The 15,563-nt window shown below is 56.5% G+C and overlaps 1 protein-coding gene across 8 annotated transcripts; it reads left to right on the top strand.

Moving 5' to 3' along the window:
- The first annotated feature begins 456 nt into the window (after positions 1-456).
- On the top strand, positions 457-15,461 carry GRK6 (G protein-coupled receptor kinase 6). 8 transcript variants are annotated; one of them, XM_006042907.4, is made up of 16 exons: positions 457-679; positions 4,485-4,580; positions 5,523-5,635; positions 5,762-5,839; positions 6,152-6,252; positions 6,587-6,679; positions 6,785-6,848; positions 6,987-7,127; positions 7,414-7,604; positions 8,284-8,321; positions 8,411-8,500; positions 9,500-9,708; positions 9,800-9,937; positions 13,274-13,411; positions 13,504-13,638; positions 14,311-15,461. In XM_006042907.4, exons 1-16 carry the CDS (start codon positions 628-630, stop codon positions 14,380-14,382), a joined length of 1,749 nt encoding a protein of 582 aa, XP_006042969.1. In that variant the 5' UTR covers positions 457-627; the 3' UTR covers positions 14,383-15,461. The 8 variants fall into 8 exon arrangements, with proteins under 8 accessions (XP_006042969.1, XP_044803689.1, XP_044803690.1 ...); XM_044947755.1 differs by lacking the exons at positions 457-679; positions 14,311-15,461 and adding exons at positions 3,662-4,056; positions 13,830-14,268; XM_044947753.2 differs by lacking the exon at positions 457-679 and adding an exon at positions 3,663-4,056.
- The last annotated feature ends 102 nt before the right edge of the window (positions 15,462-15,563 follow it).

Raw genomic sequence — 15,563 nt, 5'->3', positions numbered from 1 at the left:
TAGGATGCCAGACGCATCCCCTTTAAACCCTGGAAAAGCCTGGGTGAACCAAAGGGACCACACCCACACCTAGTGGTCCAATCAGAGTGCAGTGCTGAGAATGACTGACCTTCGTTCATCCAATCAAATACCCGATATCCGGGGCGTGATCCAGAGATCCCACCTCCGTTGTCCCCGAGGAGGGCTCGACCCTAATTGGCAGTTCGGTATCCTACGAAGGTGCAGAAATTCGAACGTAGGGGCTGAACCCCACCACAGACCAACCAGGAAGAGGTGACGTTTTAAGTCCTGCCCGCCCTGTTCCTTTGAACGAATCCCTAGCTCCGGGGGCGGGGGATGATTAAGGGTTTGTCTAATGGGAAGACGGCGCGGGGAGCGCTCACCCAGTTATTGGCCAAGTAAAGTAAACAGAAGGCGGGCCGGGGCGGGGCGTGCCGGAGCCCGGGTGGCCCCCGGGAGGGGGCGGAGAGTGAGCGGCGGGCGGCGGCGGCGGCCCGGGAGGCCCCGGAGGCCGCGGTGCGGTCACTGCGAGCCGATCCGAGCCTCGCCGATCGCCATCCGGCCCCGGCCCCCTCGCGCAGTCCTAGCCGGCGGCGCGGCCCGGCGGGCCCGGCGGCGCCGCAGCCCATGGAGCTCGAGAACATCGTAGCGAACACGGTGCTACTCAAGGCCCGGGAAGGTGAGGCTGTCGGGTGCAGAGAAAGCGGGCGCGCGGCCTCCGAGCTCGGCGGGGCGTCTCAGCCTCCCGATCCCCTAGGGCAGCTAGCTCCACGCCCCGCACCTCTCGCGGACACGAGCCCTTCCGGCCTGTGGTCCTTTTCCTCCGCACCTGCCCTCCAGGAGCCAGAGCCCAGGAAGGGGCGGGAGTCAGGCCGCCGCCCTCGCGGCTAGTAGGGAGGTGGTGGTGGTGAAGGGGGTATGAGAAAGAGACAGGAAGGAAGAGGGAAGGGTGGGACCTCAGCTCCGGGAGAGCCTCTCTGAGGCCTCTCCCAGGTGAGAGGTTAAGAAGATGCCTCAGGAAGGGGAAGGGGCAGCCAGCCTACCCCACGTGCCCGGGCCCAGATTCAACCTGGGTTGCTCCCAGCCTGGGTGGGCGCAAAGTTGGTGCAGGGTAAAAGGTTTGGAGGAATTAACCGAGGCTCTGCCGTAGCAGAGCCCACCCGAGGTGGGGAAACTGCTGGTCATTTATGCTACCCGCATGACTGCCACTGGGGACAGAGGGGAATGGGTAACAGTTTTTGCCCTCAGGACTAGTGGGGCAGATGTGCATAGAAATAACTGGAAGCTGAGTTTTGAAGGAAGGGAGCATGCCAGGCTGGTAGGACTGTTAAGTGCAAGGCCTGGCAGAGGGAGCCTGTCTAGTGAACCTGGTGTTACTGAGTGCCTCATGTTACCAGACACCTGCTCTATGAGGGTCCTGGGGTGCATAAGGACCAGACCCGGTCTGCCCCTCACCTGCCATTGTTCACCTCAGTAACATAATCACCGAACACCTACTCTGTACCCTGTCCTGTCCAGGGTGCTGGGGACCAGTAAAGAAGAAGACATTTCTAGGGCAGGGAGGTCAGGACTCTTTGCTGGGCTTTCAGGCACGTAGAGCTATCTGCATTGCCTCTCTGACCTCTTTTACAAGTGGGAAACTGAGGCTCAGATCAGGAACTAGCCCCCAGGACCCAGCAAGACGGGTTGACTCAGGCCTAGGACACAGCATGTCCCTGGTGCAGCCTGTAGGAAACAGATGCTTTCTGGCACAGCATCTGGTGCCCCCTGCCTGCCCTATGCATGTTGACCTGGGGAGGTGCTGCCTGGAAATGGGCATGGTAGGCTGGGTCCTCAGTGCCCAGAGCCTTCTTTATCTCCTGTCCCTTATCAAGTCCTGGGGCTAGGCCTTCCTCCCAGCCTCTGGGGGCATCTGCCGATTCTGTTCTGCCTCGTCATCCAGCTAGCCGGGGAGGAGGGGAGGGGAGAGCCTGGCCAGGCCTCCCTCCCTAGGGCTGTAGCCAGTTCAGGCTTCAAGCCTGCTGAGAACACTGCCTTGCCTGGCCAGAGAATGTAGGCATCTTCTGACAGGCTTCCTTAGGCCATGGGCGAGGCATAGGAGGTTATGACCAGACTAGGACCAGTTCCTTCATTGGAGAATCCTTACTCCAACCTGGCCCTGTCCCTCCCACCTGGGTGACTCTAAACAAGTCTCCTCTCTCTGAACTTCAGTAACTCTTTTTGTGGCATTGTTGAGGGTGGGACATTGAAAACTAAAGGAAATCCCAGTTGTCACTGAGTTCTGAACCATGGTCTATAGACTGAGTGCGTTGGAATCCCTTCATGAGCTGATTGACAGCTTGGGCCTAGGATTTGCCCGTTTCCCAAGTGATCTGAGGCCCTGAGTGATTTGGATTGCATGTATTCAGTTGACACCTAGATGCTGGGCATATTTGGGTTTGGAAAAGAGCTTGGCCTGGGGTCCTAGGGAGCTGGGTTCGAATCCTCCCTCTGGGACCTCCAGGCTTTGTAATCTTGGACAAATGGATTCCCCATTTCAGGACCTCAGCTTTCTCATAAAATTGAGCCAGTTCTGTCAGAGTTGCTGTGAGGGTGAAGTGGGACAGCACTGGGGAGTGTGAACCCTCACTTAATCCTCCTTCCTTTCCCAGACCCCAAGACATGGGAAGGGTCCAGGCTGGGGTGGAGTGGGGAGGAGCCCCACTGACTCTGGTGGCAGTTCCAGGACAGGATATTTGCATGTGACTCTTCGCTGCTGCCTTGATGTGGCTGAGAGGAGGGGGAGGAGGAAGTAACTGGTGAGGGTAGCTGGCGGATGGAGGGTTGGGTGAGGGACTTGCGGGGGTGGGGGAGGAGTTCCCCTTCTGGGGAGGCCTTGCCCTGGGTTGAGGGTGGGGGTCTGTTGCTCACTCACAGTGGAGCAATGACTGGGATGTGCTGGGTTCAGGCTGCGGGAGGGCTGCTATCAGGTTTCCCAATGGGGTACCGTGCAACACTTCCTCCTCTAGGCAGCTTAGATCAGGGAGCCCACTGAAGAACCTAGCCTTGCTCCTTCCCTGGAAGGCGGCCCCTCCTACACCACCTGCCTTCAACCAGGCTAGATAGAAACAAAGCTGCATAAACCATAGGGGAAACTGAGGCCAGGCAAGGGAAAGTGGTGGCCGGAGGTTGCCACTGACTTGTTGGAGCTGGGCCCCACCCCTTGCCACAGCTCTACTGAGTACTGGACACAGACTCTGTTAGTCATCTTCACAGTACTTCTGGAGGACCTGAAGTACACATGGAGAAACTGAGGTTCCTAGAGAGCAAGTTAGGGGCTTCTCTGGTAGCTCAGATAGTAAAGAATCTGCCTGCAATGCAGGAGACCTAGGTTTGATTCCTGGGTTGGGAAGATCTCCTGGAGAAGGGAATAACAACCCACTCCAGTGTTCTTGCCTAGAGAAATCCATGGACAGACCACGGGGTCACAAAGAGTCGGACACGACTGAGCGACTAACACACAAGAGAGCAAGTTACAGTCTGAAGTGTAAAGGGGCGATTCAAACCCAAATCTGTAAGATGCCAAGACTCAGGCCCCTTCCACCATGTTCAACCTCATGACCCACAGGCCACACCTGTCTAGCTCTCTAACATGTTTTATGTTTGGGCTGCAGTGGTTTGTTTTTTTTTTATATAATATAGGAACTGGTATTTCGTGTAACGGTCCAGATTCCCGGCTGACTTTGAAGTCTGAAGAGTTGGCCACACCGAGCCGGCATTCCTGCCTAGTCAGAGTCAAGCAGTCAGCTGCGGTTGTGCTGCAGCTGTCTCCGTTTGAGGGGTCCGGTTCCCACACTCCCCACCGCTCCCTGTTGTCTCCCATCTGGTCCATATTTACCGCACCTGTCTGATTCTGTAGGCATTTGAGCTGCTGCCCAGCGGCTACAGATGAGGGATCAGCTAGGTAAAATGAGGTACCAGGCCTCCTGCCACCACTTCTTTTGCCTCTGATGCAGGGTCCCATCATAGGGGCCTGGAGCCTCCCTGGTGACTCAGCTGCCCTCTGCCATCTCTCAGGCATGTCCCACATGTCCCAGGATGTCTCGCTTCTGGGCCTGGACTTAACACCGTTTCCCCCACTATTGTGTCCTTATCTTTACTTGGGAGAGAAACTCCTACCTGGTTGGAAGCAGCTGAGCCTTGCTGAAGCTAACTGGAAACCCCACCTCCCACCCCCACCCACCCATGACCTGGCCTCATGCCCTTCTTGGTTCTTCCATCCCTTCTTGGCTCTTCCAGCCTAGGAGCCCCTAGCAGGAGGGCCTGGGGTCCATGTGTGTCCTGAAACCCAGCAAGAGTATGTTGCATGCAGAAGGAAGGCCCAAGGGGCCTCTCAGAGTGGACTGGGCCTAGGCTGGACCCTGAAGGCCTCTGGACCACGCTGAGGGTAGCAGGGAGGCCGGCAATGGCAGGAATCAAGAAATAGCGCCTGTTTGCTTCCACAGGTGGCGGCGGGAATCGTAAAGGCAAAAGCAAGAAATGGCGGCAGATGCTACAGTTCCCCCATATCAGCCAGTGTGAAGAGCTGCGGCTCAGCCTTGGTGAGGCCTTGGTTGAGACCATGGGGTGTGTGGGGTGCAGAGGCGAGAGAGTCCAGTGTGCCAGGGGAGCCTCCCCTGAGACCTTGCCTTGGGCCAGAGGGTTGTGGGGGTTTCGGGGAGCAGAGAGATGGAGGCTGCACCACCCAGCTGAGTTTCAGTTCCTGGGTCCAGGCGGGGTGGAGGGCAGACAGCACAGGACAGCAGCGGGCGGTGCGGGTAGGCGTGGGGAGGAGCCCCACGTCAGATTTGGGGGCGGTCTGAGGGAAGCTGCAGAAGGGAGGACCAGGCCTCGGGTGAGCAGGGCTCAGAGGACAGAGCAGAATGTGCAGGGGGGCTGGAGTCAGCTCACACACTGTCTGGGGTGGCGGAACCCAGGCCTGTGCGCAGCCCTACCCAGCCTGGCCCTGGGGGTGCCCAACAAAGCCTTGACCAGCAGGGCCCAAACCCCCTCTGACCGCCTGCACGTGGGCCAGGAGTACACCATGGCTGCTTCCACCGCTGGGAACGAGGCCTAGCCTCGAACTCACCGGAAGCCACAGCTTCCTCCCACACTTTCGACAGGCAGGCAGCAGGTGTGGGCTGGGCCAGAGCCGGGCCGGAACCACACAGACCACACCCAGCCCCAACCATGACGTATGTACAAGTAGTGCGAACTGGAAGTCAGCGGCCGGAAGTGAGGACCCGGCTCTGGAGCCACACTCCTGCTTGTGTGATCTTGGGGCTAATCACTCAGCCTCCCTGGGCCCTGGAGTCCCAGGGCTACGATGGCAGTAACAGTGGTATCGCCTCAGTGCTGTGGCAAGGTTCTAAAGGAGACAGTGGCCGCCATACTGCAGGGCTGGAAGCTGTTGGCGGGGGCTCCGGGCCTAGCGGTGTGGACAGGAGTGCCTTGCCGGCAGGCTCCAAATCCAGGAATCCAGCAGCTCCCACCTCTGCCTGCAGAGCGTGACTACCACAGCCTGTGTGAGCGGCAGCCCATTGGGCGCCTGCTGTTTCGAGAGTTCTGCGCCACGAGGCCTGAGCTGACTCGCTGCATTGCCTTCCTGGACGGGGTGGTGAGTGCGGCCCACCCCACACCGAGGGTGGGCAGAGGTCCCGGGCCACATGTGTGTCCTGTCTCCTCACACCTGTTACTCCATCCAAACCCCAAGCCTTCTCTGCCTCCACTCCCACCCCCACAGGCTGAGTATGAAGTGACCCCTGATGAGAAGCGGAAGGCATGTGGGCTGCGGCTCCTGCAGAATTTTCTGAGCCACACGGTGAGTTAGCACTGGTGCAGGGACTAGGGTAGTGGGCAGAGCTCAGTGATGGTGAGAGGAATGACCACTGCCTGTGCAGAGAGTGCCCCTGGAGCTACTCCAGGCTCACCAGGTGGCACCATGGGCAAGGAGCCCAGCTGGGTGGGCTGGGACACTGAGCCCAGCGGCTCTGCTTCACCATGCCTCAAGGAGAGCTGCAGAAAATTCAGCCACTAAGCAGGCTGTGCACCCCTGGCCACCCAGCACAAGCCCGAGATCTCTGCCCTAGGGGTGGGCAGGTCTCGCACTGACCTGTCTGTGGCCTGTCCCCAGGGTCCCGACCTCATCCCCGAGGTCCCCCGGCAACTGGTGACGAACTGTGCCCAGAGGCTGGAGGAAGGACCCTGCAAAGACCTCTTCCAGGAGCTTACTCGGTAAACCTCTCCCTGCCCTCAGGCTGAGAACTGTGTCCTGAGGAGGGGGCTTCTGCAGACCCAGAGGGCTATGAACAGTGCAGCAGGTGGTGAGCAAACTCAGTCTCTCACCCCAGCCTTGCCCCTGTTCTGTGACCCTGATCAGGTTGCCTCCCCTCAGGTAGCATCCTGGGCTTTAGCATTGGATATCCGTCTCCCCCACAGGTGGGCTAGCAGGAGGGTTGGTCAAGGATTCTGCCTTTCAGTCTGAGCATACACATAACAGGGGGCCTGGCCCATCGAGGGGAGAATGGGGGGTGTCAGGTGCTGACAAGAGGCTGGGCCTTCTCGACAGGTTGACCCACGAGTACCTGAGCGTGGCCCCTTTTGCCGACTACCTCGACAGCATCTACTTCAACCGTTTTCTGCAGTGGAAGTGGCTGGAAAGGTGAGCTCCTTGAAGGCTGGCCCCAGATGGGCCGGGTTGAAGGGGTTCTCATGGGTCTCAGGCCCCTGCTCAGCTAGTGTTTGCTTCCCAACCCCTTGTCCACAGGCAGCCAGTGACCAAAAACACCTTCAGGCAGTACCGAGTCCTGGGCAAAGGCGGCTTTGGGGAGGTGAGTGGCCCGGCCAGAGCCCAGCAGAGTGCAGAGGTGGGGTAGAGGGGACCTGACCATCCCCTTAGCCTCTCTGAGCCTATAACCCTCAGGAAGGCCGCAGCTGGTCCCCACTTGCCCCATCTATCCTGGCTCCAGGTATGCGCCTGCCAGGTGCGGGCCACAGGCAAGATGTATGCCTGCAAGAAGCTGGAGAAGAAGCGGATCAAGAAGCGGAAAGGGGAAGCCATGGCACTCAACGAGAAGCAGATCCTGGAGAAAGTGAACAGTAGGTTTGTAGTAAGTACAGACAGGAGACCCCTCCTTTCCCCCATGGCCACACCGGCCCTCCCCACTCACTGGACTAAGACCTCTTCCCTCCCTGACCCGCCCCCTCCAGGCACCGCTACTTCTCCTGCCCTCAGAGATGCCTGGGAGGGGCGGGTTTGGGATGTTGACGCCTGGCCTGGGAAGCAGAATGGCCCCAGGGAGTGGCACTAAGAATAGTTTTTGGGTGGCTGGCGCTAGCCCCGCCACCAGGCATCCCACGGCCTCTGCTTCAGGGCTCATGTCCCCTTGGTCACAGGTGAGCTTGGCCTACGCCTATGAGACCAAGGACGCATTGTGCCTGGTGCTGACGCTGATGAACGGAGGCGACCTCAAGTTCCACATCTACCACATGGGCCAGGCTGGCTTCCCTGAGGCTCGGGCTGTCTTCTACGCAGCAGAGATCTGCTGTGGCCTGGAGGACCTGCACCGGGAACGTATTGTGTACAGGTGCAGGGGCATGGCCCTCCCGGCCAGGGGCTGCGGCTAGGCTGGGGTAGAGGCTGCAGAGGGATGTTGGTGTGCTGGCACCGTCGTGGTGGGCACAAGTCTGTCGGACCTTGGCTCAGGCTCCACGCTCACCCATGCTCACTAGGCTACTAGGCTCAGCATGGCTCAGAACCCAGGCTCTGGGGTCTGGTTAACCCATGTGTGAATCCTGGTCCTGTCATCCCTATGTGGCCTTGGCCAGTGAACTCCCTGCTCACAACACCATTTTTTTTCCCTGGGAAGCAAAGATTTTAATTCCTGCCTCGCAGCTTGTTGTAGAGAATGAATGAGATAATGCTGGAAAGTACACAGAACACGGCAGTGGGGAGCTCTGCTTAGTACTATTATTAGTAATGCTTTTAGGCTTCCCTGGTAGCTCATCTGGTAAAGAATCCGCCTGCAATGTGGGAGACCTGGGTTCAATCCCTGGGTTGGGAAGATCCCCTGGAGGAGGGCATGGCAACCCACTCCAATATTCTTGCCTGGAGAATCCCATGGACAGAGGAGCCTGGCGGGCTACAGTCCATGGGGTCACAAAGAGTCAAAAATGACTGAGCGACTAAGCACACCAAGAGGGGGTGGCTCCGTTGGCTGTCTGGCCAGCTGAGCAGCATCTGACCCTGCCATTCTCTCCTTACAGGGACCTAAAGCCAGAGAACATCCTACTAGATGACCATGGTGGGTGAGGGGCCCCTAGGGGCAGGGGAAGGATGGGAGAGGTGGCCCATCTGCCTAATGGGCCTCCCTGCTTCTCCACCCACATTCAGGTCACATCCGCATCTCTGACCTGGGGCTGGCTGTGCACGTACCCGAAGGCCAGACAATCAAAGGCCGTGTGGGCACCGTGGGCTACATGGGTGAGTCCGCCTTCCCCCGACCCACCAGCCTCCTGGGTCCTCTTGCTGTTGTGTGTCCAGTCCCACCACTTCTGTTGGGAAATCTCCTGTACCTCACGGAACAGAAAGAGCTGATGTTCCTCTTTTATAGATGAGGAGACCAAGACTCAGCCAGGGCTCCACACACTGAATCCACAGCGTTCACTCACTTGCATAGTCATTGAGCCCCTCCTACCGACTGGGCCTGAAGGTGGCTACCAGTGAAAGATAAGGGCCTCACACCCGTTTTTCATGGCCCTGGTTCCTCCACTGCCCCAACCTGCCCATGCTAGGAGTGGGAGTGCCCATCTATGGTAGGGGCCGTGATGAGGCCCCGAATTCCCCTGGAGAGCACGTGACACAGTAGACAGAGCTCCAGCTGTGTGCTCCACTGTCTCCTTATTATGTGTCCAAGGGCCAGACATTCTCCTTCTCTCAGTCTCACTGTCCCTGCCTGCAGCCTGCTCCCAGGGTTGCCTTGAAGCTGAAAGGAGGCGGTAGAGGCAAAACCCCCCACCTGCCCGCTTTAGCAGGCAGTCGACACCCAGCAAATGGGTTGCTATCTTCTTTCCTCTCTTTGACATTGAAGCTAGAGGTTGCAAACTGGTAGCCACGCTGGGTCTAATTTGGCCTCCATCTGTGTTTAAATCAAATCATTTTTCAAACAGTTTGAAGTAGTCACCAGCATTTGATAACCCAGACAGCTTCACGTTAAAAATATGATTTCTGACTTCTCTTGAAAGATCAGAAGACCTGACCTCCCACCCCCACCCCACCCTGCAGGGCCATACCAGCTCCTCCTGGTGGGCTGTGAGCTCCCCTACTCCCTGTGGTCCCCACCAGGCTGCTGATGGTGCCTGCCTGGCACTGGCTGCTGCCACTGGGTATTTGAACTGATCCCTGGCCGTGACATGTGAGCTGGGCATTCCCAGGGCTCAATTCTGCCTCCCGCCCAATCTTAATTCCTGCTGTCCCTCCCAGCCCCAGAGGTGGTAAAAAACGAACGGTACACCTTTAGCCCGGACTGGTGGGCACTTGGCTGCCTCCTGTATGAGATGATCGCAGGCCAGTCACCCTTCCAGCAGAGAAAAAAGAAGATCAAGCGGGAGGAAGTGGAGCGGCTAGTGAAGGAGGTGCCTGAGGAGTACTCCGAGCACTTCTCCCCACAGGCCCGCTCACTCTGCACCCAGGTACGGCCGCCAGCAGGAGGCCCAACCAGCCGGGGCTGGGGCTGGGGTTACCTCTCCCAAGGGTACCCTAACCGCCCCTGCCCTGATGCAGCTCCTCTGCAAGGACCCCTCCGAACGCCTGGGGTGTGGTGGGGGCGGCGCACAAGAAGTGAAGGAGCACCCTCTCTTCAAGAAGCTGAACTTCAAGCGGCTGGGAGCTGGCATGCTGGAACCACCCTTCAAGCCTGATGTGAGTGCCACCCACTCCTGCTGAAGGCAGGGCCAAGCCCAAGCAGAGCTGGGGGCTCTTGGAACATTGATTGGGACCTGCTCAGTGCAAGCATTAGAAAACCCAAGTGGGTTAACCAGCCAAACAATTCACCAGGCTCCTAAAAATGAAAGGCCTGGCTTTTGGCACACTGGATCCGGGGCTCCAGCGGTGCTGTAGAAATTCTGTCTTCCTCCTCCTCCCCACTGCCGGCTTCCCTCTTGGGCAGCTGTCCCCAGGGTATCAGGCTTTCATTCTAATAACTCAGCCACCCTGGTAGACAGAGAGGGCCTCTTTGCTCATTGCCTAATTACTCGGATGCCCCTCAGCAGCCACATCAGGACCATGTGCCCACCCGTGCCACTCAAGTGGGGAAGATTGGTCTCCCAAAGGGAAACCAAGATTCCTTGCCAGCAGGGGGAAGGGCCATTGGACTGGCCAGACATCCACTGCCCCCTGCACCTGGCAACGCTGACCTCCCATCTGAGCAGAACACTCTCCTCTGCAGAATCTCACTCACTGACTGAGCTTCTCAGTGGGTCAGGCATCTGCTATCAGAAACATCCTGGAGTCGTCAGATTCTCAGTGGGAGAAGTCCAATTCAAACTTAGGCCCAACGTGGAGCTTTTTGGTTCATTTAGCCAGGAAGTCCCAGAGTAGGACCAGCGTCAGTGGTTCACACTGTGTGGCCAGGACTCCACCTCTTGTCTCTGCTTGTCACCTGTTGACTGTTCTTCCACTGAATTCAAGCTTCTCAGTATAAAGTCAAGGAAGCTTCTGATTGGCCAAGATTAGGTCATGTGCTTGCCCTCACCTCATGTGTAAGAGGACTGAGTCTTGTGATTGACAGTTCACCAGGAACACAGGGGAAGAAGGAAGGTGATGATGGGCAGGCCAGATTGGTGGCTGTCAATCATGCATGTGATTATTTACACATTCAACAAAGTATCTGAATGCCAGTATGTGTCAGATCTCAGAAGTCACAGGGTCAGTAGGACCCAGTCCTACCTTCAGGGTCTAGTGGGAAGACATAGAAAAATAAGCCAGTAAGTGAAAAAAGAGTGGTGGAGGGGTGGGGGTATTTTTGGACAGGATGGCCTCTGAGTAGCTGATGGATACATATCAATAGAAACCTAAAATATGTGAAGGAGAGAGTTGTGCCAGGATTTGGGCCATGAGTGTTCCAGGGAGAAGGAGCAGCCAGGCATCGAGGTCCTAGTCCAGGGACCAACCTTGAGAGGTGGAGCAGCAGTGGAGGCCAGTGTGGGCAGGGAAAGAGGGAATGTGGAGCAGGAGTGTTGAGGGGTGGGGACAGGTGGTGGGGCCATAGAGCTGGGAAGTGGGAGTGGGAGGCCCCTGCCTCCGTAGGACTGCATCTTGTAGATGGGGCTCACCAGTGCCCAGAGGTGTGGGCCTTGCCATCGGCAGTTGAACTGCAAGCCTGACTTCTGCAACCTGCCTTAGAGCTGGCTGTCCCACTCAGCTTGACTCCAGCTTCCCTGCACATCATCTCAGTTACTCTTGAAAATCAGTGCCCTGGAGTTTAACTTTTTTAGAAGCAGATGAAAAGCGTACTTGATGGTGATACAGTTTTTAGCCGCTTTATTGAGTTCACATACCATACAACTCACTTCTTTTAAGCATATAATTAAGTGACTTTTAGCATAAAGATGCAACCATCACCAAAATCAATTTTAGAACATTTTCATGACCCCTCCGCCTCAAACACCCCCTACTCATTAGCAGTCATTCCTCATTCCCCTTCCCCTTGGCAGCCACTAATCTGCTGTATGTCTCTCTATATTTGCCTGTTCTGGACATTTCATGTTAACGGGATTGTATAATATGTGGTGCTTTGTGACTGGCTTCTTGCAGTTCTCATGTTTTCCAGGTTCACCCGTGTTGTAGTTCTTACTGGTCCTGCATTCCTTTTGTATGGCTGAATAATATTCCAGTCTATGAATATTGCACCTTCTGTTTATTTATTCATCCATCAATGGGCATTAGGGCTGTTTTTGTTATGGGGCTGTGATGAATAATGCTATTTGAACATTCACATAGAAGTTCTTGTGGGGACATACGTTTTCATTTCTCTGGGACATATACCTAGGAATTGAACGCTGGCTCATATGGTAACATGTTTAACCTTTGGGAGAACTGCTGACTTTTCTGAAAAGCAGCTGTATGATTTTACATGATGATGTTTTGACATCCTTAACAGTATGATTTAGAAAACACTGCAAAGATGAAAAAAGAAGTGGCCTTCTGGAGTGAGGTGGGCTCCTGACAGGGGGCTGGGGGCACAGGGACTGTGCTGTGAAGCAGAAGGAGATGGAGTGTGCCATTGGACATCCCAGGACAGAGGGACCCATCAGCTCCAAGCCCTGCATGGGGTGTCCAGCTGAAGGGGCCGAGATTCAGCCTGCTCTCCCTTTACCAGTGGCCCCCAGACAGCTGTGTACAGGCAGGGGTGGGGGCTGCCTAGTATCGATTCCATATGGCACTGTGGAGACTGATGGACTGTCATGGGTCAGCTGTGCAGCCTCATCAGTCCGTGAGCAGTGAGGGGTGATCCCCAGTTTAGAGGGCAACTTGGGCCTCAGAAGGGACTGTCATGCTCAGAAAGTGCATGGGGCACTTTTGTTTTCGAAGTAAAGTTGATTTATAGTGTTGTGTGTTAGTTTCTGCTGTACAGCAAGGTGATTCAGATAAGATATATGTATGTGTTTATGTACATGTATATATATACTTTTTTCAGATTCTTTCCATTGTAGTTTATTACAAGGTATTGAATATAGCTACTCACACTATATAGTATGACTGTGTTGTTTATTTGTGTAATATATAGTCATATGTATCTGCTAATCCCAAACTCCTTATTTATCCTCTCCCCTTCGATGTCTGTGAGTCTGTTTCTGTTTTGTAAATTAAGTTCATTTGAATCTATTTTTCTAGATTCCACATGTGATGTCACTATATTTGTGTTTGTATGACTTACTTCACTTAGTATGATGATCTGTAGGTTTATCAATGTTGCTGCAAATGGCATTATTTCATTCTTTTTTATAGCTCAGTAATATTCCATTATATATATATATATATATATATATATATCCAAACATACCACATCTTCTTTATCCATTCATCTATGGATGGACATTTAGACTGTGTCCATATGTTATCTATTGTAAATAGTGCTGCTGTGAACACTGGGGGCACCAGGAAGCTGCAAGGGTCAGGGCACACCCAGCCCCAGCTCAGGGCTGAGTCGGTCTCCTGTGGGGTCTTCCTGTCTGACCACTGTCTCTGTTCCCCCAGCCCCAGGCCATTTACTGCAAAGATGTTCTGGACATTGAACAGTTCTCAACAGTTAAGGGTGTGGAGCTAGAGCCCACTGACCAGGACTTCTACCAGAAATTTGCCACAGGCAGTGTGCCCATCCCTTGGCAAAACGAGGTGGGGACCTGCCCGGCTGGTGGCTGGTAGGGGGGTCTCAGGGTGGGGGGTGACCTCAGGGGCAGCGCTCACAGCTACCTGTTCTGTGGCAGATGGTAGAGACCGAGTGCTTCCAGGAGCTGAACGTCTTCGGGCTGGATGGCTCGGTTCCCCCAGACCTAGACTGGAAGGGCCAGCCACCAGCACCCCCCAAAAAGGGACTGCTGCAGAGACTCTTCAGTCGCCAGGTAATCCCCAGCAGTGTCCTACCTCGGCCCCCAGCCCAGCTCCTGGGGACGGCGGGTGGGAGGCAGAGCTGGTGCCCGTTTGTGGGGGAGTGGGCATCCTCCAGTCGTGTCAGCGGTGCCCAGGGTCTCTGGCCTCATTCCCGCCTGTCCCCCACCCCTGGCTGGGCTCATGGCCTCTTTTCTCTTTCCAGAGGTGAGCAGTGTGGGCTTCCCGTGGGTTGGCCTTGCTGCCCAGCCCCGGGGAGCCACAGGCAGCCCTTCCATGGCAGAGGCGAGATGTGGGCGAAAGAAGTCTGGTGCCCGCTCCCTACCTGTCCTTCCTTCCCCTCCCCTGCCGTGCCCTGCACCTGGCACCTGCAAGCAGCGAGCCTTGCTTAGCCGTCTTGTCTCCCCGTGCCCTGCATCCACCAGCCCCAGAATAGAGGGCCCTGGCAGAGCCTGGGATTCACCTGGTCCCTCTTAACTTCAGCCTGTTGCCAGCAGCCTCTGCACTGGTGTCCACATGTGTCTGGCCTGAGCTGCTGCTCTGGGCCCCTCGTGGGGAACCCCCTCCTTGGAGCACAGCCCTGGTCAGCTCCTGGTCGGCCCTGGCAGGGCCGGGCCAGGTAAAGGCCCTGGTGGCTAACTGCGCGCGCTCTGCCTCTCTCCCTCCATGTCTCCCCTGCCCTGCAGGACTGCTGTGGAAACTGCAGCGACAGTGAGGAAGAGCTTCCCGCCCGCCTCGAGCTCCCCACCCGCCTCTAGCCCCCAGCCTGGGGCCCCCCCGGGCGGTTGGCGGTAGCAGCTACTGCGAACGCTGTTTACAGTTTTGCACAGTGGTCTTCCCCATTGTCCACTCAAGTTGTGGCCTGGGAGACACAGCCGGAGCTGTCCCCAGTGCCCTCTGCCCCGGAGCCCCTGGTCTGGCTGAGTGGTCAAGGCCTGGGCTGTCCCCTGGGACAAAGGTGCGTCCCTTCAGCTCTTGTCTGTGGAGCTCGGGGCTTTCTGTATTTATGTCTTTGTATGAATGTATATAGCAACCAGAACATTCTTAAGACTCACCCTGGAGCCGGCAGAGGGGCTGCTGCCGCACACTCCAGACACCTCAGGCCCGGCTTGGATAGGCAAAGCTGGGCCAGGCCAGGCCCCTGGGCCCTCAGCACTGTGCTTGCCACCGCCGACCTCTGAGTGAGACTCGTGCCTGCCGCTGCTGCCCTGGGTTTAGGCCGCCGCCTCTGGGGCCCAATACTGTCCATTCTCAGCGCCTGTCAGAGGTGGATCTGGGACCACTGGGTCCCCTAGGCCTGTGCCAAAGTGTGACCAGAGACTGGGCTGCCCCTGGGACCCCTCAGTCCACTGCCCAGGCTGTCCCAGACGGGTCTGCCTCTGCCTTCCGGCTCCCAGGACACCTCGTCCCCTGTGCTGGGCCCTGTCCTGGAGTCACCTCTTGCAGAACACCCCAGCCCAGGCCATAGGAAGGGAAGGGGTGGGGGTGTCACTGACCAACCCTCAAACATTCCAGACTCCCCTCGAAAGAGACACGTGCCCAGCAATAATCCGCCCCTCCCTTTGTGTGTGTGTGTGTGTGTGTGTGTGTGTGTGTGTGTGTGTGTGTGTGTGTATGAATGAGAGAGAGAGAGAGAAAGAAGGGGGCAGGCTGAGGCTGTGTGCCTGCATCCCAACCCCAGCCCTTCCCAGACTGATGGCCCTCTTGGTCCCAGTGTTAACGGTAGTGTGGGATACAGGGCCCCAATTTTTCCATATTTAAGGCCGATTTTTATTACTCATTTTGTCCAATGTAAGCTGCCACATGTCTCTGTGAATACAGTCCGAGCACAAACCTGGCTAGCTGCCCCTGCCTGCCTCTTTCTTGTCCCTGGTGGTCCAGGGATCTCCTTGTTTCCCTGGCCCTGCTGGAAGTGGGAAGGGGTTGGAAGTGGGGCTGG

The sequence above is a fragment of the Bubalus bubalis genome, chromosome 9 (genome assembly GCF_019923935.1).
Source record: "Bubalus bubalis isolate 160015118507 breed Murrah chromosome 9, NDDB_SH_1, whole genome shotgun sequence".
Taxonomy (NCBI): Eukaryota; Metazoa; Chordata; class Mammalia; order Artiodactyla; family Bovidae; genus Bubalus; species Bubalus bubalis.
The sequence above is the reverse complement of the archived record's forward strand: the minus strand, read 5'-3'. Positions and strand labels throughout refer to the sequence as shown.

Excerpts from the sequence above, each read along its gene's own strand:
- GRK6 (XM_044947753.2), top strand. The coding sequence starts at position 3,990 with ATGCAGGGTCCCATCATAGGGGCCTGGAGCCTCCCTGGTGACTCAGCT. Across the intron at positions 8,501-9,499 it reads GGGCACCGTGGGCTACATGG|CCCCAGAGGTGGTAAAAAAC; the intron begins GTGAGTCCGCCT and ends TGTCCCTCCCAG. Across the intron at positions 9,709-9,799 it reads CCCGCTCACTCTGCACCCAG|CTCCTCTGCAAGGACCCCTC; the intron begins GTACGGCCGCCA and ends GCCCTGATGCAG.